This window comes from Phycodurus eques, chromosome 13, assembly GCF_024500275.1.
Source record: "Phycodurus eques isolate BA_2022a chromosome 13, UOR_Pequ_1.1, whole genome shotgun sequence".
Taxonomy (NCBI): domain Eukaryota; kingdom Metazoa; phylum Chordata; class Actinopteri; order Syngnathiformes; family Syngnathidae; genus Phycodurus; species Phycodurus eques.
In genome coordinates this window covers 917-25,200 of record NC_084537.1, presented here as the reverse complement: position 1 = coordinate 25,200, position 24,284 = coordinate 917, and the positions used below count along the sequence as shown (strand labels likewise).

The following is a 24,284-nucleotide window of genomic DNA, read 5'->3' as shown; positions in this document are numbered from 1 at the left end:
TGGACTGATTTGCTTCACAAGTAACTAATAAAGCAGGCAACACACAGACCAGTATCATCATGGAACTCCCTGCAATTTACAGTATCACTACTCGCAGTGTAATCTAATATAATACCGCTACTCTTTGCATTCAAATTGATTGATGTCTTTGTGTGTGTGTAGATTTCTGTTGTTAAAGAGGAGCGTTTTTACCCTAAGTGGAACCATTCTGCCTCCCTGACTTCCACTAGCGAGGTTGGACCCCAGACCGGCATCATTGCTGGGAAACTGGCACTCAATAAGTTGCATCACGAACTCGCTGCTCAGGGGTTCATACAGGTATCATTTTAGTCATATTTTTCTTTTATAAATACACATTTTAAATACCAACAAATATTTGTTTGTTACCTATGCCTATATAGAGTCGAGGCGGATTAGGCAAATCGTTGTTTTGCATTGTTTTCCTCAATGTAGTTGCCTATTCTGGCCTGTCTCCTCTGCAGGTCTATGTAGACCAGGTTGATGCAGATATTGTTGCTATTACTCGTCACTGTCCCAGCACCCATCAGTCAGTGGTGGCAGTGTGTAGGACAGCTTTCAAGAACCCTAAAACACACCAGTACAGCACTGATGTGCCACCAATGTTTATACCAGGTAGGAGAGCACACACAACACCGAAGGTCACAGTGCAGAATTTGTCTTTTTGCACTCAGTGTTTGATACACTTGTCTATCTTCCAGTTCATAAAAAGTCATATATTGCCACTCATTTTTGGCATTCATACAATTTCAAGGGGAATTACGGTTTCCCGCTACACAATGCAGTTTACATTGAAATTCTGTGTAAATGCTGATAAAGCTTATGCTGAGCGGAAATACCAAGACAGTTTGCCACCTTAGTCTGACGATATAAAGTGAATGGAAAAAGCTTACTTAAAACGAAATGGCATCATAATAAGAAGCTGGTAGAAAAATGTAACATGATTTCAGGATTTTTGGGGAGACCATGAATCATTTAAGGCAGGTTTCAGCATTTACAACCAATTTCTAAGATAATAATAGTACTAAGTAGTAGTTATTTGACTTGGGTTATATTGTTGTATTTTTTGTCATTGTCATCTACAAATTCCTTTATGCTTTAACACAAACTCTCTCTCCAGGAAAAATTGAAGAGGTAGTGTTGGAGGCCAGGACAGTGGACAGACATTCTGGAAGCTTCAAAAAGGATGACAACTACATCAATGGCATGCCTGAATACTCAGTAGAGATAAAAGAGCATATTCCAGTAAATGGAAATAGATATTTTCTTCATCATTGTTGTGTGCATGTCAGAGTTCTTGTTATTTAAGTGCAAATTAATTTGATTTTTTTTTTTAAATTAAACAATTAATTAATAAACATTAGACCTCCGTATGAATGCATAATGAATTGCTTGGAACACGGTGTAGTTGCCATGAATGTTTTTTTCTTTCGCCGTGCGTGTTACATGGGATTATGCTTTAACAAATGTTTGTATACAGTTACAGGAGAGCTCAGTGGTGAACCAAGCCGGTGTGACATCTAAAGGTCGATCAGAGTTTGTCCAGGAAATCAGCTTCAAGAGACTGACACCAGGAAGTGTCATTGCCTTCAGGTACTAATAGTACTCACTCACACAAAACTGCATCCTGCCAGTGAATATTTACTCCCAGATTGAAAAGTCTTTACTTAGTATTTGGAACCTACAGTTGTGTTTAAAATAATAGCAGTCCAACATGATCAACCAGATGCTTCACTGTTTTTGATAGAAGTTATATTTCTCCATGGCAATCATTTACCCGTAGGTGTTGTCGAGTCATACGATACCAAAGACCCAACATTCACGATTTCCATGCTCCTCAGTGAATGTAATGGGAATAAGTAATTGAAAGGGCCATGTTTAAAATAATAGTCGTGTGGAGTTCAATTAGTGAGGTCATTAATTCTGTGAAAAATTCACGGTTTTAAGGATGACGCTAACCCGTTGTACATGCATTTCTCTCTGAAAAAGCATGAGAAAATGCGTTGTTCCAGACATTGTTCAGTGGAACAGCAGACATTGATAGGAGAGGAGAAAAGAGATAAAGAGCAGAAAATGATGGGGTACTTGGCAAAAATGATCTGCAATCCTTTAAAATGGATATTTGATGGTCACCGCATTGATGATGAGGAGGGGAGAGGCAAGGAAAGTGACAGTGAAGATGGATTTGAGAAGGAAGACTGGTTAGTACTTCTGCCTCACAGTTCTTAGGACCCCGGTTCAAATCACGCCTCGTCTGTGTGGAGTTTGCATGTTCTCCCCGTGCCTGCGTGGGTTTTCACCGGGCGCTCCGGTTTCCTCCCACATCCCAAAAACATGTATGGTAGGTGGATTGAAGACTCTAAATTGCCTGTGTGTGTGAGTGGTTGTTTGTTTCTCTGTTCCCTGCTATTGGCTCAGGGTGTACCCATCCGCCACCCTTGTGAGGATAAGGGGTATGGAAAAATGGAATGGATGGATGGTGTCAGAAACTGAAGATGACGCGGAATATAGTCCATACAAAGAACTAACTAATGAGGAGGAATCCAGTGACGAAGAGAATGGCCATGCGTAGGTTGATGTCACATTCAAGTCAAAGAATGGGAACTTATCCTGGTCTTCTATCAGGATGACCCAAGGACCTATATAATGTTGTATCATGGACTGATGACATCAAATCCTGACTGAGTTTATTGCAACTACTTTTGTCAACATGACCAACTTAGAGGGGAAGCAAAGACAATTATATGTTGCTTACCCAGAGAGACACCAACACATTGTTCAGACAGACTCCTTGAAAGTGTTCGATCTTCATGTCTTGGGCTATTGTTATCGGATTCAGTCAAATGGTGACTGTAGAGACGCTTCTTCCGGCTGTTCTTGCGCTTGATTTTGAATTTTCTCGCGGCTGCTCTATTCCCATTTACAACCGCGTAACTCATAGCATATCTCTTCGCTGATCCCATTTTTCTGGGGTCCTTAGCCAAACAAATGTTGTTTAGTTAGTACAGTTTACCTACCGGAGGCATGGCAGGGGTAAGCGTACGTACCATACGCGGCTTTACGTAATGTTCTCTAATTGGTTTATCGCTGCCAGCGTACGTAGTGTACTATTACGTCCCTATGTCGGCGGGAAATGGTCTGACAATCAATAAAGTGGAGCGCTTACCAAACTCGCACAACAACATTTTTACAGATTTTGGAACTCAGTGCACACATAAGGCGCACCGGGTTAAAAGGCACACCGTCGATTTTTGAGAAAATTAAAGGCTTTTAAGTGCGCCTTATAGTGCGGAAAATACGGTAATAGTTATATTTCTAAACTTCACAGGTTGTGCTTCGAGCAGACTTAGGGACTGGTTTCAAGGAGAATGACAACCACACAAGATTCCATTCACTGCCACCAAAGAATAAATTCCAGATGTAAAAATAAAACTTTGCTAGATTTTATCCGAAAGGTAATAAAAACCTGGACTATTGAGCAAACGGGAGAAGAGGAGAATTTGGAGGGAAGTGTGGGAGCCCCATTTGTTCAGGCATTTTTGTCTAAAATAGATTCTGTACATAGTTATATTTGCAAATAAATTATTTTCTGTCAAAAGTACTTTCTCACTGTTGTTTTATCTTCAGATGTTTGAGATTTTCACTTAAGAAAAAAAATATTGGCCTCCAAGTCATTGTTCTGTTTTTTTTCCTCCAGAAACAGATTTGGCTGAAAGTAACCTATATTTGACTGCTGATTACTAAAGAACGGTATAAGCTAGAGACAAAAAAAATTCTGATGAAAGAAGAGAGTCTGTTCTTTCTTTTGGTGGTTTTGGTTTTTACATCGTCATCGTACACAATATTCTGTGGGGCTTGAAAAATCAGTGAAATTGCTCGAAAATGCCTGGCAGTCTAGGGGTTACCTGCTCAGGAAACGGCTGGCAGTGAATGAGTTAACAGTACCAGGATGAAAACCACCCTGCTCTTTCTGAATCTGAGATTGGACTTCCCGTCGGACCCTCATCTCCAGAACCCTCTAATGGACCTTATCAGGGAGGCTGGGGCGTGTGATCCCCATGCAGTTGGAACGCACCTTCCGGTCCCCTTCCTAAAAAGGGGCACCACCACCCCTGTCTACCAGTCTAGAGGCACTGTCCCCAGTGTCCATGCGATGTTGCACAGGCGTGTCAGACAGGACAGCCCACAACATCCAGAGCCTTTAAGAAGACCAGGCAGATCTCATCCACCCGAGGGGCTCTTCCACCGGTGAGCTTTATAATCACCCCAGCAACCTCGACTCCAGAGATGGGAGAGCCCACCTCAGAGTCCCCAGACGCTACTTCCTCAAAGGAAGGCATGTCTCTGGAATTGAGGAGGTCTTCGACGTATTTGGCCCACCGACTAACAATGTCACAAGTTGAGGTCAGCAGCACCCCGTCCCCACTATACACGGTGTTGACAGTGCACGGGCTCTCCCTCCTGAGACGCCGGATGGTGGAACAGAATGTCCTCGAAGACATCCGGAAGTTGTTCTCCATGGCTTCACCGAACTCCCAAGCTCAAGTTTTTGCCATCACTCACCGCTGGTGTCTGGAATTTCTGCCACAACAGGCACTGAACACCTACCGGCCACAGCTTGGTTCAGCTGCCTCAACAGTGGAGGCGCGGAACATTGTCCACTTAGACTCAATGTCGCTCACCTCCCCTGGGACTTGGGCGAAGTTCTGTCAGAGGTTGGAGTTGAAACCCCTTCAGACAGCAGACTCTCCAGACGTCCCCAGCAGACCCTCACAATACATTTGGGTCTGCTAGGTCGGACCGGCATCTTCCGTGGGCAACTCCAGAGTGGAAAAGAGTGCAACCCCTCTCAAGAAGACTTGTACCGCGGCCTAAGCTGTGTGTTGAGGCGAGCCGACTATATCTAGTTGGAATTTCTCTACTTCGCACACCACCTCAGGCTTTTTGCCTGCCAGAGAGGTGACGTTCCACATCCGTAGAGCTAGCTTCTGTAGCCAGGGATCAGACCGCCAAGGTCCCTGCCTACGGCGGCCGTCCAGCTCACACTGCATCCGGCCCCCTTGATCCCTCCCACAGGTGGTGAGCCCATGGGAAGGGGGAGCCACATTGCCTCTTTGGGCCGTGCCCGGCTGGCCCCCGTGGCTGCAGGTCCGGCCACCAGGCGCTCGCCATAAAGCCCCACCTCCAGGTATTTCACTTTGAGTTTGAAAAGAAAAATCCAGACACCGTTTTTTATTTAAAAGCTCAATATTCATTGTTCGTTCGTGGTTCTCAGTCGGAAAAGGGTGGCGCGTCCTCTCCGGGTCGGGGATGAGATCCTGCCCCAAGTGGAGGAGTTCAAGTATCTTGGGGTCTTGTTCACGAGTGAGGGAAGAATGGAACGGGAAATCGACAGGCGGATCGGTGCAGTGTCTGCAGTGATGCAGACTTTGTATTGGTCCGTTGTGGTAAAGAAGGAGCTAAGCCGGAAAGGCAAAGCTCTCAATTTACCGGTTGATCTATGTTCCTAGCCTCACCTATGGTCACGAGCTGTGGGTCGTGACCGAAAGAACAAGATCCCAGATACCAGCGGCCGAAATAGGTTTCTTCCGCAGGGTGTCCGGGCTCTCCCTTAGAGAGAGGGTGAGAAGCTCGGTCATCCGGGAGGATCTCAGAGTAGAGCCGCTGCTCCTCCACATTGAAAGGAGCCAGATGAGGTGGCTGGGGCATATGATTTGGATGCCTCCCCGGTGAGGTGCTCCGGGCACGTCCCACCGGGAGGAAACCCCGGGGACGACCCAGGACACGCTGGAGAGACTACGTCCTTCGGCGGGCCTGGGAACGCTTCGGGATCCCCTGGAAAAGTGGCTGGGGAGAGGGGAGTCTGGGTGTCCTGCTAAAGCTATTGCCCCCCCGACCCGACCTCGGAAAAGCGGTAGAAAATGGATCGATGGACGGATGTAATATTAATTTTTCTTGGTTTTCTGTAAAATAATTAAAGACTTGATACATTTTCTTGATGTTTTAATTGGGAATATAATGTGCAGTGTTTCCAATGCCTGCGAATGGCTGGCGACCAGTTCAGTGTGTACTCCGCCTCTAGATAGGCGTGATAGGCACCAGCACGCCCGCGACCCTTTGTGAGGATAAGCGGTAAAGAAAATGAGTGAATGGTGTTCCCAAGGCCTTTAAATTAAAAGTATTACCGTTCTAAGGGTTTTAAACTTTACGGAGACAAATTCCTTGTGTGTTTTTGGACATACTTGGCAAATAAAGATGATTCGGATGTTTTTAGACTGCTATGATTTTGAGCACAACTGTATATCTCAAGATGCTACACCTTTTCTCCTCCCCGCAGGGTTAGTTTGGACCCTAAAGCCCAGAAGTTGGTTGGGGCACTCCGGTATTTTCTGTCACAGTTTAGCCTCAAATACAGAAAAGGCAGTCTTGCAGATGAAAACCCAGCAGAGGCCCTGAAGATGCCCTTGGCACAGTAAGTTTACATTTATGTTTGTATACTTTCCTTGTTTGTTCTCATTTTATCCTTATCAATAACATATATAGAATACGTTTAACTTCAGATGTAAGGTGTCAGAAGTTGCGATTCAACAAACGTATTTAGGCAGCGGTGATCTAAAATGTACCCTATAGTGTTGTAGAACAGTTTATTATTCATGTTACTTAAAATGTTATTATTATTACTGTTAATAACAATCATAGTAATTATTATTGTTAGACGGCACGGTGGACGACTGGTTAGCACATCTGCCTCACAGTTCTGAGGACCTGGGTTCAAATCCGGTCTCGCCTGTGTGGAGTTTGCATGTTCTCCCCGTGCCTGCGTGGGTTTTCTCCGGGCACTCCGGTTTCCTCCCACATCCCAAAAACATGCTTGGTAGGTTAATTGACGACTCTAAATTGCCCGTAGGTGTGAATGGTTGTTTGTTTATATTTGGCTGGCGACCAGTTCAGATTGTACCCCGCGTCTCGACCGAAGACAGCCGGGACAGGCTCAGACACGCCCGCAACCCTAGCGGTTCGGATTACGGATGGCTGGGTTTTTATTATGATTGGGTGAATGCTGAACAGATATTAGTATTATTCAGTTTCTTAAAATAATGCTTTGAATTGTTTTTTTCTCGTGGTTTTATCTTTTCTAGCATCACTATGTTGTATAGTATTTGATTATCATCTTGTGTGAAACTCTCACATAGGCTGATGTCAAAGCTAACACTAGCAGACATGAATGTCCTGCTATTTCGCTGCGATTCAGAAGAACAAGAGGATGGCGGAGGCTGTTACAATATTCCAGAATGGGGAACCTTCAAATATGCAGGCCTACAAGGTAAGCTATATATAGTAGTACAGTGGGTCCCTGCATATTCGCCATTCGGCATCTGCTGATTCACCTATAAGCAGATCTTTTCCGATTTATTTGTTTTCATTGCAATTCTAATGGTTGTCTATTAGTCACAGATTTTCACGATGCGCGGTTTGGTCCCTATCCCCCACAAATAGCGGGGGTGCATTTTCGCTATTCCAGCAGGGCTTGGTCCTCGTCCCCCGAGATAAGTGAAATTCTGCGAGTAATTGACGGCCATACATGGTTTGTAATTCCATACAGATGCCACAAGATGGCAGCAAAGCAATATTTTTATATGAGACATGGCTTTGGCCTGAGCACAAAACAGCAAAGAGGTGAGTTTTTCAATGAATAAAACAGGATCGGTTACTAAAGAAAATCCACAAATAGGCAAATTTGTCAATGGCGGATCACAAAAATACAAGGGTTCACTAATTGAAAACACGAGACTCACAGATGCTAAACACGATTGTAGCAATACAGTGGTGCCTTGAGATACAAGTTTAATTTTGTTCTGTGACCATGCTCTTATCTCAAAACACTCACAACCACACACATTTCCCCATGAAGATGAATGGAAATGCAATTAATCTGTTCCAAGTCCCCCCAAAAACAAGTTAGGGTTTTTTTTTTTTTTTTTTTTTTAAAAACGATGAGCAGTATATGGTAAAATAGGTATAAAGACATGATAGAAGAGAATGTAAAGATTTTAACTGGTTATATGACGTGTCATCAAGACAAAAGTCCATTTGCCGGCTTGTGCTCAAAATAATTTTGTGCAGGTGCTTTAAATAAGCAGTCTCTCTCTCTCTCTCTCTCTCTCTCTCTCTCGACCCCTCCTCCCTGGCCCCGCTCTCTCTGCTGCTGTCTGTGTCTCTTCGTGTCATTCTCTTTGTTTTCAAGTAAACTCCAACTAGTAGTGGCAATGTAAGGCTTGTAGCTTCTTTTGTTGAAGAATATTTACGAATTATGTCAGCCAATACTGCTTGCTGTCAAGTGAGGGGAGCCTACTGCCGGCCATACAGCACTCATTTCTCAAGTTTGGCCTCGCAAGTCAAAGCAAAAATCTGGCCAATCAACGTTTTTGTATCTCAAAAAACGTGTAAGTCAGGCCACTCGTATCTCGAGTCACCACTGTATTTACATTTTGTAACATGTTTTACTAGTAAACCCGTCGCTGTTTAGTTGTAGTGTATCCAATAGAACCAAATTAAATGTCTGTTTGCTTGCATACATTATGGAACGATAGTCTGTGGAACAAATCTGTATGCAACTAGAAATATGTAGTCTCTGGATTTTTGGTGCAATTTCCCCTTATGCAAGTGAAAACCAAAGTAGTCTTATTTTAGTGTGTTGTGGTGGAATGTAAATAGAATATTAATCATCATTAGTCCCGCAATGGGGAAATCCCATATCTAGCAGTACCTGATTGTGAATATTGTGGTTATGTCTATGCAGGTCTAATGTCAGTTTTGGCTGATATTCGTGCCAACAATGACCTAGGCCATCCGGTGTGTTCTAACCTCAGACAAGGAGACTGGCTAATGGACTATATCTCCAATAGACTCATACATAGAGAAGGACCTCTGGCACAGGTAAAGCTTCAACAGCCTCGAAAGGGGCTTCATGTATGCATGAACATGAGCAACGCGGAAAACTAATGGATCCCATTGAAATCATCTCGGTGAAATCTGTCTCGTGTGACGGAAAGATCTTCATTCATTTCATTATTTGTCTTCAGGTTGGACAATGGCTGGAGGCCATGTTTACTTATCTGAAGCACATCCCACGCTATCTCATTCCCTCTTACTTTGATGCAATCCTTGTATCAACTTTCACCACAGCTCTGGATGCAACTTACAAGCTCATGTCAAGGTAGTTGTTTTGTAATGATGCAACTTTCAACACAATCCTTTGCATGTGATGATGAAGCAAATCAAAAAACAACCTCAAGACGAAGTAAATTTTCCGTGTATAATTTTTGTTCAGTTTCGTTCAGAGCGGCTCAAGCTTTGTGCGACACTTGGCATTGGGTTCTCTTCAGATGTGTGGAGTCGGACGCTTCCCTACTCTTCCTCCTCTTTCGATCAAAATTGAGAATGTTCCGTATTGCATCAGCCCGATAACTGGCCAGAAGGAGCAGTGCTGTGTGACAGCGGCTGCAGGTCACCAAACAACTCGAGCAAAAGAAAATATTGAATTATAAACAAATTCAAGAATTTGATGGCCCCTTGCGATTCGTACTGATTCAAATCTGTTGTTTTAGGTCTTCCCCATTTCTGTACTGGAATTTTCCGTTGCTGGGGCAGAGACACTTTTATTGCTCTCAGAGGACTGATGCTGCTGACTGGGAGACACACCGAAGCCCGGTATGCATTTGTGTCTGCGTGCGTGTGTGATTCTTCACGTCATGTCATGAGATTATTTTCTGGTCAGATACAGTAATTGAACAATAACTGAGCCCTTCTTACTGTGTCCTTAGAAACATCATCTTGGCCTTCGCAGGGACATTGCGTCATGGTTTGATCCCAAACCTGCTGGGAGAGGGTCGCTTCGCCAGATACAATTGCCGTGATGCTGTATGGTGGTGGCTGCAGTGCCTCCAGGTAGGAGGAAATTGGAATGTGCATATAAAGACAGAGGGATTGAAATCCAAAAATAGAATTCTACTTTTGCTTTAGACAGTCAAAAGACCTGAGCATACATTGTTTTGTAACTGAGAATCAAAACTCTAAAGACCCAACAATTGCTTCATGATTTTAATACAGTAGGTAGCCAAGTACATGCCCAATTTGGTTTGAATGGCAAATCGCAAAGAGAAAAAGGAGTTCCAAAAAAATAGAGATTCCATCCTTTGGCTTGATTTATGCTTATTAAACTTTTTTCTCAGTAGGCTTACATTGAGTTGGAGATTATATTAATTTTGCAATTTATTTATTTTATGCTGATCAATTATTTAATTTCTTAAGCAAAGCAAATATATTTATAGAGCGCATTTCATACACAAGGTAACTCAATGTACTTTACATGGTTAAAAACATTTAAAACAAAAATACAATTAAAAAGCATGAGAGAGTTTTTAACCTGGATTTAAAAACATTCGCAGTTTGGGCTGACGTCACTTCTGTCGGCAACTTATTCAATTTGCTCAACGTTATCTCAAAGCCAGGAAGCCAACTAGCATTGCTGCAGCTATTTGTTTCTATTTTTGTTTGTGTTTTTGGTTTTTTTTGTCCGCTTCGGGACTTGTACCGTAAACCTCTGTGTCCAAAGCCGAAGTCCTTTACAGATCTTTAAAAATATGTATCTGAGAAATCAGACAAGTTGAACAGAGCATCGATGCATCGCACTTGTTTTTGCCTAATATCATGTGGGTCATTTTCATATAATTTGATCCGTAATGGTAAAGACATGGCAAACGTTCGCCGTTAGGTGTCTAAAATGAAGTTCATGATTGAATGAATATGTTCATGATTGATGAACATGTATGAATTTGTGAAAGTGTTACAGGTCCTTTACCATTATTATTACTGTTGTATAAAGACAAGTATAATGGGTTTAATGAGTAGTTAGGACTATTTATGCACTTGTATCTGCAGAGTTTGAAGGGTAACACCTAAATGTGCAACTCACATGATTTTTATTCAACTTTGTCTTTACCGTTATGCACGTTTGTCTTCACCTTTTGGGCAGAATTGTATTTCAATGGTCTTCCACCATTTGCTCTGTAAATAAGCCTGTAATATGAATGCCCAAAATTTAAAAAAATTATTTTTTTTTTTTTTTTAATTTGTTATTATTATTTTTTTTAATTGTAATTTTTTTTCAATAACCTTTTGAAGTTAGGACTTTAAGGGTGGCTGTTTCAGTATGGGATTTAACCATATATTGTAAAACCAAGGCTGACGGCATAAAAAAAAGAATTGTAGTAAAGGAAATTGGTAAATTAGAATTTTTTTTGTACGCATCTTTACTTTTATTGATCAAATTATATGAAAATGACCCATACAATTACTTTTCAGGATTACGTCAGCCATGTTCCCCAAGGGCATTGTATCCTCCAGTCTCCTGTCACACGCATGTACCCGACCGATGATAGTGAGCCCTGTATACCAGGAGAAGTGGTATGTACCTTCATGTATCATCACTTGCCACCTCCCAAAATTACTTGTCAAGCAGAAAACTTTCAACCACCAAACAATAATATCATGGGGAATTATGTATTGACATGTACAGTGTTTGTGTACAGGAGCAGCCTCTGTATGATGTGATCCAAGAGATTCTGCAGCGCCACCTTGAGGGAATTTCCTTCAGAGAGCGAGATGCTGGACCCAAGATAGACATGAACATGAGAGACGAAGGTGTGTGTGTCTGCGTCAGCGAGAGAGACGGAGAGATATCTCCACGCAGGTCTCTGCACTGTCGATCTTAGCGCAGGTCCCTGTATTGTCGTAGTTTTCCAAGATGAAGCATGTTGACTCTGTCATCCTGTTTGCTTGGCATCGAGCAGGTGTCCTGTGATGCTGTTCAGTTGGTCTAACATTAAGAGTTCAACAGACTATGAGACAGGCCTGGAGTAATTCAGTCCCGTAAAGGCAGGTTTCTTGGGGAGTCAGAGGTGTGATGTAGTGTGGTCGCATTGGTGGAGGCTGTTAATGTATTTGTTTTATTCGGGTTGTCAGTGAGGCCGTTTTAGACTCTACTCGAAGGGAAGATCTCCTGTCGTTGGTGATAGCTTGCCGACACCATATTGCCACAGTTATATGCCGAAAACTGGTTCTTCAGCATATCTACATAACTTGGTTATTTTCATTTTTCTTCTGACCTGTACCTGCTTGTACAGGACTTAACAGTTAGCAGTGAACCACAGAATTGTAGGATGTCCATTGTGCTAAATCTTACAAAAATATATACAAATAAAATTTAAAAAAAATAAAATCTAACTCTAATGCATTTTTGTTTTTCACAAATCTTGTTTCAAGGTTTGAAGACAATAATCTGTGCAGTCCAAGCAGTCCTGTCATTCCAGTTTTGCTTCATTGGTCCACGTTTTGACAGTTTTTGCCATAGGCTTTGCAGGTTTCTTTCTGTATACTGGATTAAGGGAGATAAAAAAATTTTTAAAAAAGTGATTAAACAACCCCAAATCTGCTCAGGGGACAGAGCGATATATTTCTTTCAGAGTAGTGTAGCAGTGATCCAGTGTTATTCTCCCCGGTGGAACAGTCCACATTCTGATTATATTTTGGAGGCTCACGATGGAGTTTTGCTCTGTCCAACCCCCCCGTCCCCCCATGAATAATGAGTGTATCTGGGTGATTTTGTTCCAGTCCATTTACCTGGCCAGCCGGAGTTTGCAGTGCCACATTAACCAACATAACAACAACCAAGAGTAACAACAACAGTAACCGTTAATTTTCACAATAAGGGGGTTATTGATCGACCAGCGCTTGTCTTCTTTTTGTCATGTAAGCAGATGAGCCAGTATATTTTCTGTCTTTTAACTGTTACAGGAGTGCGTATGGTGAATTGGCTCATGGCTGACTTTGGATTTAGGATCTTTGTCAGCTGGCCTCTGCGGGTGCCTTTTCAGATGAGTGTTCATAGCACTTGTGCTTTTGTTATATTTGGGGATAGACTTGCATTTTTTGCAAGTGTCTGTGCAACCCATTTTATTTTTAGTAAAATATTTGCTTGTTTAGAATGCTGCTTGTTTGCTGCACCGACCAACCACCTGTTGATTTCAGTGAGACGTGTGTTGTTTATGCAAAAACCTTTGACTGGCGATTACGTGACTTCAAGCTGTCATCGTTATTGCAGAGTGGTATTGTTGAAGCGTTGGCTTGTCGGTTTAGGTTCGGTTAGGTGGTGCTGCTTCGCTGGTGATACAGTAGTATTTATAAATAAAAAAAAAAAAAAAAAAAAAAAGTGAATTTGGGGTAAATACAGTATTGGAGAAAAAAGATTGATGACAGTAGGCTACCTGATGTTGAGCAATTCTTCCCCTGTGTAGGTGACTGGCGTAGGGTTTTCAACAAAGCAAGAAAAATACTTTTAAAAAAAACAAAGTAATAGAGAGCATTGTAGAGTCGACAGCGGAACCATCTCATTGTGTTCTTCTTCCTTTTAGGTTTCAATGTGGGTATTAACGTGGATCCTGCAACAGGCTTTGTCCATGGAGGAAACCGTTTTAACTGTGGGACCTGGATGGATAAAATGGGAGAGAGTGAGAGAGCAAGAAACAAAGGCATACCTGCTACTCCCAGGTAACACAGAAATATTGATTAGATGTGAATTTGCTAAGAAAAAAGGTTATTATTATTATTATTGGATAAATAGATTAGATAGAATAGATATTATTAGATAAATTAATATCCAGTGTATTTCCTAGTATCGATACAATCGATTGATTACCTTTTGAAATTATTTAATCTTAATTTACCGTATTTTCCGCACCATCAGGCGCACCGGATTGTAAGGTGCAGTCTCAATTACGGGGTCTAGCTCTGTACATAAGGCGCACCGTATTATTCGGCGCATGCTAAAACAAGGTAACGGAAGCAAAACAGTGAGTTTGGTTGAACTTTATTCTACTACGTATTTAAAAATACAAGGGAATCGAAAATGGGCCCAAACGTCAGATTTAAAAAATATAAATCGCTCACTTTTCACTGCTGCGATTCTTGCTTCGTCACCATTGTTGCTGTTGCTCGGTCAAGTTCGGCTTCCGCCAATACAACACCGATCACATGCAAAGCGCTCCCCCCTCCACTGGCTACAAGGTGAGTCAATTCAGAGGATTTGCTGAATTGATATTACCTATCCCTATATATTAGTTCTGTCAGAGCTAAAGCGTTAACTCATGATTAATCACCAAAAAAAATTGGATTAATCATGTATTAACTCAGATTAATCGCACAATTTATTTTGACCACATGCTCCTTTACCCTAACTGTAGATGGAAATCTGAAATGCGGTGCATGTTTCTATAAGGTCAGTGATCAGGTCAATGCTTTCGCCTGTGCAAAGATGAGCGAGGAGACTCCGATTGGTGTGGTTGGTGAACAATTTTGTTTCAAAATTTACACCGATGGGACTTTTGGGAAAAAAAAAAAAGGATCATTTGCATGTATTGCAGCGCGGAACTCTCATTTAAGTAAAGCACAAGCAGTTTAAAATACCATCTCAAAGCAAAATGAGACGCGATGTGTGGTATATTTGGCGCATGTGATTAATGGCGATTAATCAAAATGCAAAAGTGTGAGTCATTTTTTTTCTCTTTTTTTTTTTTTTTAAATCAATAGACAGCCCTGTTATTTATATTTTTGGCAATTGGCCCATTTCCTAAATAAAATGTAGACTCTTACTTTGATTGTATTTCCCTAACCATCTTTGTTACTCGTTACTACAAAATAGAATCTGAATAAATTTGACGTAATTCCTGAATCACAGTCCTGCCTGTCGTCGTGATGCTATACGGATACCGGTCGGGAGAGCTAATGAAAATGAGATTCTATGTAATCAGGAAGTCTAGATATGGCCACATCGGTAGTGACTCTTTCTATCTGTCGCTCCTTCCGGCTTGAAGCCAGCAGACACCAGCGGTGTTTGATGGCCAGGCTAAACTTCACTTATGAGTCAAGACGGATCTCAAACTCCTCCACTCAAGTGTACTATCCATAAATGCAAATCAGGCGCTTTTTGGCGAAATTCGCTGTTTTGCACTCAAAATAGGCCATTTACGTGAATCGTATAAATCCGACGAGTTTTTTTCGGGGGGGGGGGGGGGGGGGGGGGTCGCCATCGTCACAGGCAGTTTAAATAAAGATGATTCTGATTTTGTTTTGAAGGAGCTGAGGAGGATGTGGGTAGTGGGCAGAGGTTGAAGACGTTCACTCGGCGAATGTTCTGATCATGTGTGATTTTATAGAATCCGGATGCGGAAATGGAGTAGTTGCCGGTCAATACTGTTGGAATACTGTCTTTAGATATGATATAGATTAGTTTGCGGCAAGAGCTTCTGTGGATTCAGCGTGGGCAGCGAGTAAGTTTGATTTCCGTGATGAGATCCAAAGCAGATTAGCCGGTGTCGCAATAGAGGTGTGTCGTGGAAAACCATGGTGGAGACGTGAAAGTCGGCAACTGATGGAGTCGGATGAATATTGCGATGAAAAGTGGAACCAGGTGTTACCTCATGACCGGAGGAGAGAGATGGTTTGGCCCTGTTTCAATTAACATACCATGCATGGTTTTGGGATGTGGGAGAAAACCAACGCAGGCAAGGGGAGAACAAACAAACTCCACACAGGTGAGGCCGGATTTGAACCCAGGTGCTCAGAACTTTGAGGCAGATGTGCTAACCAGTTGGTTACCTGCAACTAAAAAATTCAAGAAACACCCCTATTTGGAATTTCCCCATTTTTGATTTAACAATCGCAAAACGTGAATGAGAACATTGTGGAACTTTGCATGATTACTGATGTGAATCAGAGTTACAAATTAGAAATTCTCTATGCAGAGACGGAGCAGCTGTGGAGATAATTGGTCTCTGTAAGTCAACCATCCGCTGGATTGTGGAGCTACGTGTCAAAGGACTGTTTCCTTATGATGGAGCCAAAGTACACAGAAATGGTACCAACACACACATTACAAATAAATATTTAGATTCGTTGCCCATTTGTGTTTGTTTTGATTGGATGATGTTAGTTTGTTGTTGATGGTTTTTCTATAATGGTTTTTCTATCTGGTTTACACTAACATACTTCATTTAAAAAAAAAAAAAAAAAAAAAACTGTTGTGACTCTTCTACTGATTTAGCACCAGAAACATAAGTCTGTGTTTGCTTTCTGCCATCTTCGTATTCAATTCTATATTATATTGATATAGCACCATACCATAACCGACACTGTAGACTGTACATATAAGCAGGTGCAGAACCACACTGATCACTTATTAAGAGATGAACTGAGAGAGGAAGAGGGAGGGGGGAAAAACTTCAGCTGGGACAGGGAAACTGTGTGTACCACACCAAATCTACCAGCAACAACAATGCCATTGTTGACCCTCACACACGGTGTTCTGTTTAATGCCAACTCCTGCATCAATCAACGTTCTTCCCTCAAGATTAAAGTTGAAACTTGATTTGTCCCATACTTCATTATACAGGTACAGGTACAAGTATTCATGCCCCTTGAACTTTGTCACATTTTGTGACCTTACAATCACAAACTTGAATGTATTTTGTTGAGATTTCATGTAATAGACCAACACAAAGTAGCACATAATTGTGAAGTGATCTGCATTTGTATTCAGCCTCCTGTAATCTCAAACCCCTAAATACAATGCAGTGCAATCAAGTGCCCTCAGAAGTCACCTAATTCGAAAATAAAGTCCACCTCTGTGTAATTTGTTTATATATACTGTAAAATACACCTGAACATCTCAAGGAGCAATGTTCAATCCGTCATCCAAAAATGGAAAAAAGTATGGTACACCTCCAAACTTACCAAGACATGGCCGTCCACCTAAACTGACAGAGCGGGTGAGGAGAGCACGAGTCAGAGAAACAGTCAGGAGGAGCATGGTCACTCCGGAGGAGCTGCAGAAATCCACAGCTGAGGTGGGAGAGTCTGTCCAGAGGACAACTAGAAGTCATGCATGCCACAAATCTGGCCTTTATGGAAGAAGTGGCAAGAAGAAAGCCAGTCTTTGAAAGAAAGTTATTGGAAGTCATTTCTGCAGTTTGCCACAAGCTATGTGGGTGACACCACAAACGTGGAAGAAGGTGCTAGTCAGGTGAGACCAAATTAGAATTTTCTGGGGGCTTAAATACAAAGCGCTATGTGTGGCGGAAAACTAACACTGCACAGTAGTCCATCCCCACTGTCAAACATGGAGGTGGCAAGATCATTTGTCGGGTTGCTTATCTTCAGCAGGGACAGGGAAGCTGCTCAGCGTTAATGGGAAGATGGATGGAGCTAAATACAGGGCAAATCTGGGGGAAAACAACCTGTTGGAGGCTACATAGGACCTGAGACTAGGAAGGAGATTCATCTTCCAGCAAGACTACGACCCTAAACATAAAGCCAAGAGCTACAATGCAGTGGTTTCGATCAAAGAATATTCATGTTAGAATGGCCCAGTCAGACCTAAATCCAATTGAGCATCTGTGGCAAGACTTAAAAATTGCTGTTCACAGACGCTCTCCATTCAATCTGGCTTGAACTATTTTCCAAAGAAGAATGAGCAAGAATTTCAGTGTCGAGATGTGCAAAAGATGATAGCTGACGTACCCCAAAAGACTTGCAGCTGTAATTGCAGTGAACGGTGGCTCTACAAAGTATTGATGCAGGGGGTTGAACCAATGAGTCTATCAAATAATACCCCTAAATTACTTTAAAAAATAATAATGTCATAATAATAAAAGTACCTTTTGATTTCCTTTTATTAAGGAATAAAAACTTCTCAGTTACCTTGGTCCTGTGAAAAAGTAATTACCCCCTTGTTAAAAAGATAATTAATTATGGCTCATCACAATTTTTGGTTAATTTTCACTGATCGCACCCAAGCCTAATTACCTCCACACCTGTTCAATCAAGAAATCACTTCAACAGAATCTGTCTCGAAAGATCTAAAAAAGCTGCAACAAAATGACAGAACAGTCGAGAAATAAAGTAATTGACATCTGTCAGTCTGGAACGGGTTCCCAAAGCCATTTCTAAAGCTAGAGGATTCCAGCAAACCAGAGGGAGAGCTATTATCCTCACATGGAGAACATTGATGAACCTTCCCAGGGGTGGCTGGCCGACAAAGATTACCCTGAGAGAACAGCATTGACTCATCCGGGAGGCCACAAAGGAACTGAGAACAACAGGCCTACTTTGCCTCAGTTAAGGTCAGTGTTAATGACACAGCAATAAGGAAGAGACTGGGGGGAAAAAAGGGCATCCATGACAGAGTTCCACGAAAAACACTGCTGAGCAAAAAAATTGAAAAAAGCATCTGAATGATTCCCAAGACTTTTGGGCTAATATTATATGGAATGAGGAAAGGAAAGTTGAGCTATTGGGAAGGAGAGTGTCACATTACACCTGGCATAACTGTGGCACAACATTTCAGAAAAAGAACATCATACCAACAGTCAAACATGATGGTGGTCGTGTCATGGTCTTGGCCTGTTTTGCTCCTCCAGAACCTGGACAACTTGCTGTGATTAGTGGAACCGTGAATTCTGTTGTTTAACAGAAAACCCTGAAGGAGAATGTTCAGCCGTCAGTTTGTGACCTCAAGCTGAAGCGCGCTCAGGTTCTGCAGCAGGATAACGATCCAAAACAAACCAGCCACTCGGCTTCTGAATGGGTTGAAAAAACAAAAGGAGGGTTTTGGAATGGCCTCGTCAAAGTGCCAGACTTGAATCCATTTGAAATGAAGTGGCATGACCTTAAGAAGACTGCTCATGCTGTTCACCCGAGTTAAATATATGAGTGTCACAGCAAAGGTTCTGAATACTTATGTCTGTGTGATATTCCAGTTTTTCTTTTTAAATAAACCTGCAAAAACTTCAACAATTCCGTTTTTTTTTCTGTCAATATGGGGTGCTGTGTGTACATTAATCAATGAATTCATTAAAACTTAAATGATTTGAGCAAATAGCTGCAATATAATAGAGTGAAAAATTGAAGGGGGTCTGAATGCTTTCCGTGCCCACTGTATTTAGCAAACTAAGTCTCTCAGAGTACGTTGTGTTGTGTTGCAGGTAAAGAGGTGTTTATCTCATACACCAAATGGAATGAACAAATCCAGCAGTCCTTTGATCCTTGTTTCTGGGTGTCTGGCGAGCCAATGGACCCCAATGAGAAGCATTCTGACCTTGTACACAAAAAAGGTATCTATAAGGACAGTTATGGAGCATCTAGCCCCTGGTGTGATTACCAACTGAGACCAAACTTCACTATCGCCATGGTAGTGGTAAGTTGGTACTGCTACTATAGCAATCATCATTTTTTTTTTTTTTTTTTTTTAGAATTAAGTGCTAACATGGCTGTTTTTGTTTTTCTTTTGCTGAAAGGCTCCAGAACTTTTTGCAGTGGAGCGAGCCTGGAAGGCTCTTGAAATGGCTGAGGAGAAATTACTGGGACCCCTTGGGATGAAAACCCTTGACCCGGGGTAATACAGTTTTCTCAATACCGACGTGAAAAAGTACTTTAAGTGGAGCTCAAAATCATTAAATGCCCAAAAATACTGTACTGTGAGAGTTAATGATGCAATAGATATTTTGTCCCAGCAATGGAGGCGCGGAACACGGTCCACTCGGACTCGATGTCCCCCGCCTCCCCCGGAACCTGAGCAAAGTTCTGTCGGAAGGTGGGAGTTGAAACTCTTTCTGACAGGGGATTCCGCCAAACGTTCCCAGCGGACCCTCGCAATACGTTTGGGCCGGCATCTTCCCCCACCGTCGGAGCCAACTCACCACCGGGTGGTGATCAGTAGACGGCGCCGCCCCTCCATTTTTTGTCGTCGTCATAAGGGGTCTTTGAGCCGCCCTTTGTCTGGTCCCTCACCTAGGACCTGTTTTTCAGAATTTCTGCACAAACTGCCAGAAACCGTCTCAGGGAAGCTCACCTGCATGCTCGTCGTCCTCATCGGGGTCTCGACCTGACCGCAGTTTGTCGTTGTAACTGACTTGAGTTCCTTGCCGATATCCAGCAACTTCATTGAAGAGGTGTGGATGGTCCAGTCGGGGTTTGGAACCTCGGTCCCCCACGGTGGCAGGCGATGATCTTAACCATTGGGTCCCGGCTGCAAAAGTGGCCTTTTTATTGTTGTTAGCCAAAGGCACACCTGTGCGATAATCCCGCCGTCTCATCGGCATCTTGATTTGCCACACCTGTGAGGTGGGATGGATTATCTCGACAAAGGAGGAATGCTCACGAGCAGATTCCGACAGATTTGTGAAGAATATTTGAGGGAAATGGCCTTTTGTTTATGTCGACAAAGTTTTCGATCTTGGAGTCCAGCTCACGAAAAATGGGAGCAAAAAAAAAAAAAGAGTTGCGTTTCGATTTTTGTTCAGTGTATTTACTGGTTTTCTGTGCAATCAAGCCAAGTCTCACACACTGCTGAGGATTAATTTTCGTACCTGCTCCCTCTGTCCCAGACACTCCGTGTACAGCTTGAAGCCTCTTTTTTGAAGAATATATATTTATGATACCAGCCAAAGTGCTTCTTGTTGTTAAGTGAGTGGAGCCTCCTGCTGCCATACAGCACTCGTTTCTCAAGTTTGGGCTCACAAGTCAATGCCAAAACTCAGCCAATCGACGGCTCACATCTTGACAAATTACTGACCTTTAACACATAATTAATTGTTTTGTTCATACATTGGTTGTATTTTTAAATCCACTTCTTGATGCAACATTTGTGTACTTCCAGTGATATGGTCTACTGTGGTGTGTATGACAATGCACTGGACAATGACAACTATAACGTGGCAAAGGGCTTCAACTACCATCAGGGACCGGTGAGAACGTCTATTTGAGTTTGATCGCTGGAGGATTTTCTTTTCGCGGTGTACTTAAGTCGACTCTTCAAATAATCACTTCAACCCCTATTTAAAAGTCATTGTTTGTTTTAGGAGTGGCTATGGCCTGTTGGATACTTCTTGCGTGCTAAACTGTACTTCGCCAGAAAGCAAGGCGAAGAAACCTATGCGAAGACCGTGACCCTGGTCAAAAATGTTCTTTCACGACATTATACTCACCTGGAGAGGTAAGAATGTTACATGTTCTGCATAAGAATAATGCTCCAGCACTTTTCTCATTTAATCCAGATAGTGCGCAACTTATACTTTAATATGGCGCCATGTGTTGGAGTATATTTTGAATGTGCATTTTCAGATCGTATTGTGGGCCTATTGATGTTAAAACACAAAGAACAATAATCTGTGAATCATTTTCATAAACTGTTGTCTTCATCTATCTTAGGTCTCCGTGGAAAGGTCTGCCCGAGCTAACGAATGAGGATGGCCAGTACTGCCCCTTCAGCTGTGAGACTCAAGCGTGGTCTTTGGCTACTGTGCTGGAAGTACTGTATGACTTCTAGAAAACTTCTCCAAGGCTCTGTCCAATGTCTTTGATGCTGTGCTACAGTTGAAATGTGTATTAAATTTCATTGGTTTGGCAATGTATTGCATGTTGAAATTAATTGAATTCCAAAAATGTCATACTCGTACGAGAATTTATTTCAAGGTCCCTCCCTTATTTTGCAAAACAAGTTTTTCTTGGATTCGGGATGTCATATATTGTCTCTATGGTGCCTCAGTAAACGGGAAATCTGAATGAAAATCATCTCCGCATTCCTGAGTCCCAGATATTTTTCTGGTGACAGGCCTGGAATGTGGTCATTTGAATTTCACAAGCTTATCTATGTCACGAGTGAAGATCTCTGCTCCTGAGCCGGCACTGTCAACATAACGAACACGTGCTCTCACAAGTGGGTCTTTTCGGATACAAAACTGGCTCAGACAGAAGTAGCTTATCAGAAGAGGGCCTTTTCGGGACACTCGTATGACAAAACCAATGTGTTCTTGAAATATAATTGACACTTTTTTACAAAGTGTGTAGTTTTTATACTACATGTTAGTCACTCTATGGAGGTTTACATAGCCAAAATATGGGATCTTTAAAGTGTTTCTCATTAAATAAAGTTACTTCATGTGGGTGGGTACACCTTTCCACCCCAACCCTAACCCGTTGAGATGAGTCGTTGCTGTCCCAGATCTTGCCACGCATTTCATTATTTGAATGTCGAAGGTCACAATGGCTGTGTGAATGCTCATTTGGGTAATGTCCTGCTTCAGGGAGTTCTGTCTGAAAGGGACAAGCGACCAATCCAACGTGCCGCCAATTTGCTGGGAAGAGAGTGGAAAACAGAATAGAATAGAAAGTGTTCCATGTCATATGTTGCAGATGCAACAAAATAGGGTGCAACTCCAAGCTTGTGTTTCAAGAATAAAAATGACAAAAGAAAACAAATCAAATAAAAACAAGACTACATTATGCTGTTCAAATGACAGTAAGGCACAGTGGAATAATGTTATATGTGTCCGCGTGGGTAGCAGAGGAGTTTTTAAAAGTTAAGAAAACACATGGTAGCAATAATGGGAGACGGGATTGTGTTAGTTGTGAGTTCCGTGCAATGATGGCTTGTGGGAAGAAGCAAAATAAGAATTTGTTCTGATGGACCGGTAGCAGCTGCCAGAGGGCAGCGGGTCAAAGAGGGGATGGCTGCGTGGATGTTGAAACCTGCGATTGCTTCAGTTCATCTGAGGGAGTGCGGGACATGGACCGTATTTTCAGGACCATAAGGTGCACCGTATTAAAAGGTGCAGTCTCAGTTGTGGCGCCTAGTTCTGTATGTCACACGGCAGCATTGTCGGAGTCCAGTCTCGTCGCCGCGCGGCTCCTCGGAAATGATGCCGGCTTTTACGAAAGCTCGAACAACGGTGCGAGCAGACACGTTAGCCCAAGCATCCGCGATCCGTTCACAAATTGAATGGTGCTACCTCCTAATGTTGGGAAAGCTGTGTTTGCCATCTGTCACCCATGGCTCCCATGCTGCTCGCAACTTCGCTTTGAACGTCCTGGTTATTGCCCTCAGTCGAATGGTGACTAGAGACGCTTCTCCCTGCTGTTCTTTGCTCATTAGTCCATTGCTTGAGTTGGTCTTCCAACTTGGGCCACCTTGCCTTGTTTCCGTGGAAACTCAGCGTCATCTTCCTGCTTCCTCCACTCGCGAGCCATGGATTCGTCGCTGTTGAATTCTCTCGCGGCTGCTCGATTCCCATTTTGCTCCGCGTGACTGATAGCTTGCCGTTTAAACTGCGCTTCGTAAGTGTGTCTCTTTGTCGGTGCCATTTTCGGGAGTCCTTTGCCAAACCGATGCACATACCGGAAACTATATACCTACTGGGGGTGTGTCTTTAGCGTCCTCCGTCATGCGCGCCCTTCGCGGCCGTCCGCATGCTGTCCTGACTCATGTCCACCTTCCCCGATATAAGCAGTGCGTCGGCAGGAAATGCTCCCAGTCGTTCAAGTCACACAACAACATTTACAGATTTTGGAACTCGGTGCACACACACGGCGCGCTGTCCATTTTGGAGAAAATGTAAGACTTTTAAGTGCGCCTTGTGCTTGTGAAAATACGGTATATGTCCTTCAGGAAATGGAGGGGACAGACGATAATCCTCTGTGCTGTCTTGACCACTCTCTGGAGCCTCTTTGTTCTACCTCAGCGCAGTGGGAAAACCACACAGAGGGGCTCGTGACAGACAGACAGACGAACATTTACACCAATGGTCAAGTGACTAAAATAGAGGATTGACCTGATGACTAACAAAAAAATGCAGTGATTTACATCTGATAAAGAATAAATCTAAGAAATACTGCTTGGGAATCATCGGTCAATTTGTGTTCGCACATTTGTATCCAATGTCCTCATCAGTCGTCGGTCTCTTGTTGTCCTCGTCTCTGTTTAATTCTACGACTAGCCATTTCTTGCAAAGGTAATGTTCACACACGGACTGAACAACTCAGCCAAGCTTACCTGTAATGTACTGTATTGAATAATGCATTAAAAAATTGAAACAGGCTCACCTGCTGCTGGCTTTTAATTCATATCATGGCTTTCATCAAGTTACATAACATAACATATTGTCCCAGGGTTAGGAAAAGAGGGCTGAACTCTTAGTTCGGGTTCGGGTGAGGCTCGAGCCTCACCCGTCGTAGGACGACGACGAGGAAGTGCACGGTCCTTCCCCACCACCCCACACGATGCAACCACCCGGCCCCACTGATGTGAACGCGCTGAAAGTCAAAGGTGGTAAATGAACCCTTTACTTTCTGTTTGTTCCTTAATTTAGGTTTGTAAT

At 42.7% G+C, this 24,284-nt stretch overlaps 1 protein-coding gene across 6 annotated transcripts in view; it reads left to right on the top strand.

The window, feature by feature from the left end:
• Positions 1 to 23,999, top strand: part of agla (amylo-alpha-1, 6-glucosidase, 4-alpha-glucanotransferase a) — a 72,028-nt gene extending 48,029 nt beyond the window's left edge. For all 6 annotated transcript variants that reach the window (XM_061693634.1, XM_061693632.1, XM_061693631.1 and 3 more), the window contains 20 exons: positions 163 to 318; positions 483 to 633; positions 1,139 to 1,263; positions 1,499 to 1,611; positions 6,356 to 6,490; positions 7,212 to 7,342; positions 8,819 to 8,955; positions 9,102 to 9,235; positions 9,350 to 9,525; positions 9,627 to 9,729; positions 9,843 to 9,966; positions 11,383 to 11,484; positions 11,610 to 11,721; positions 13,491 to 13,626; positions 15,879 to 15,991; positions 19,116 to 19,327; positions 19,428 to 19,525; positions 20,789 to 20,876; positions 20,991 to 21,124; positions 21,340 to 23,999. In XM_061693634.1, the coding sequence (XP_061549618.1) occupies positions 163 to 318; positions 483 to 633; positions 1,139 to 1,263; positions 1,499 to 1,611; positions 6,356 to 6,490; positions 7,212 to 7,342; positions 8,819 to 8,955; positions 9,102 to 9,235; positions 9,350 to 9,525; positions 9,627 to 9,729; positions 9,843 to 9,966; positions 11,383 to 11,484; positions 11,610 to 11,721; positions 13,491 to 13,626; positions 15,879 to 15,991; positions 19,116 to 19,327; positions 19,428 to 19,525; positions 20,789 to 20,876; positions 20,991 to 21,124; positions 21,340 to 21,457 (2,598 nt within the window). In that variant the 3' untranslated portion in view covers positions 21,458 to 23,999. The remainder of the gene's footprint in view (positions 1 to 162; positions 319 to 482; positions 634 to 1,138; positions 1,264 to 1,498; positions 1,612 to 6,355; positions 6,491 to 7,211; positions 7,343 to 8,818; positions 8,956 to 9,101; positions 9,236 to 9,349; positions 9,526 to 9,626; positions 9,730 to 9,842; positions 9,967 to 11,382; positions 11,485 to 11,609; positions 11,722 to 13,490; positions 13,627 to 15,878; positions 15,992 to 19,115; positions 19,328 to 19,427; positions 19,526 to 20,788; positions 20,877 to 20,990; positions 21,125 to 21,339) is intronic.
• The last annotated feature ends 285 nt before the right edge of the window (positions 24,000 to 24,284 follow it).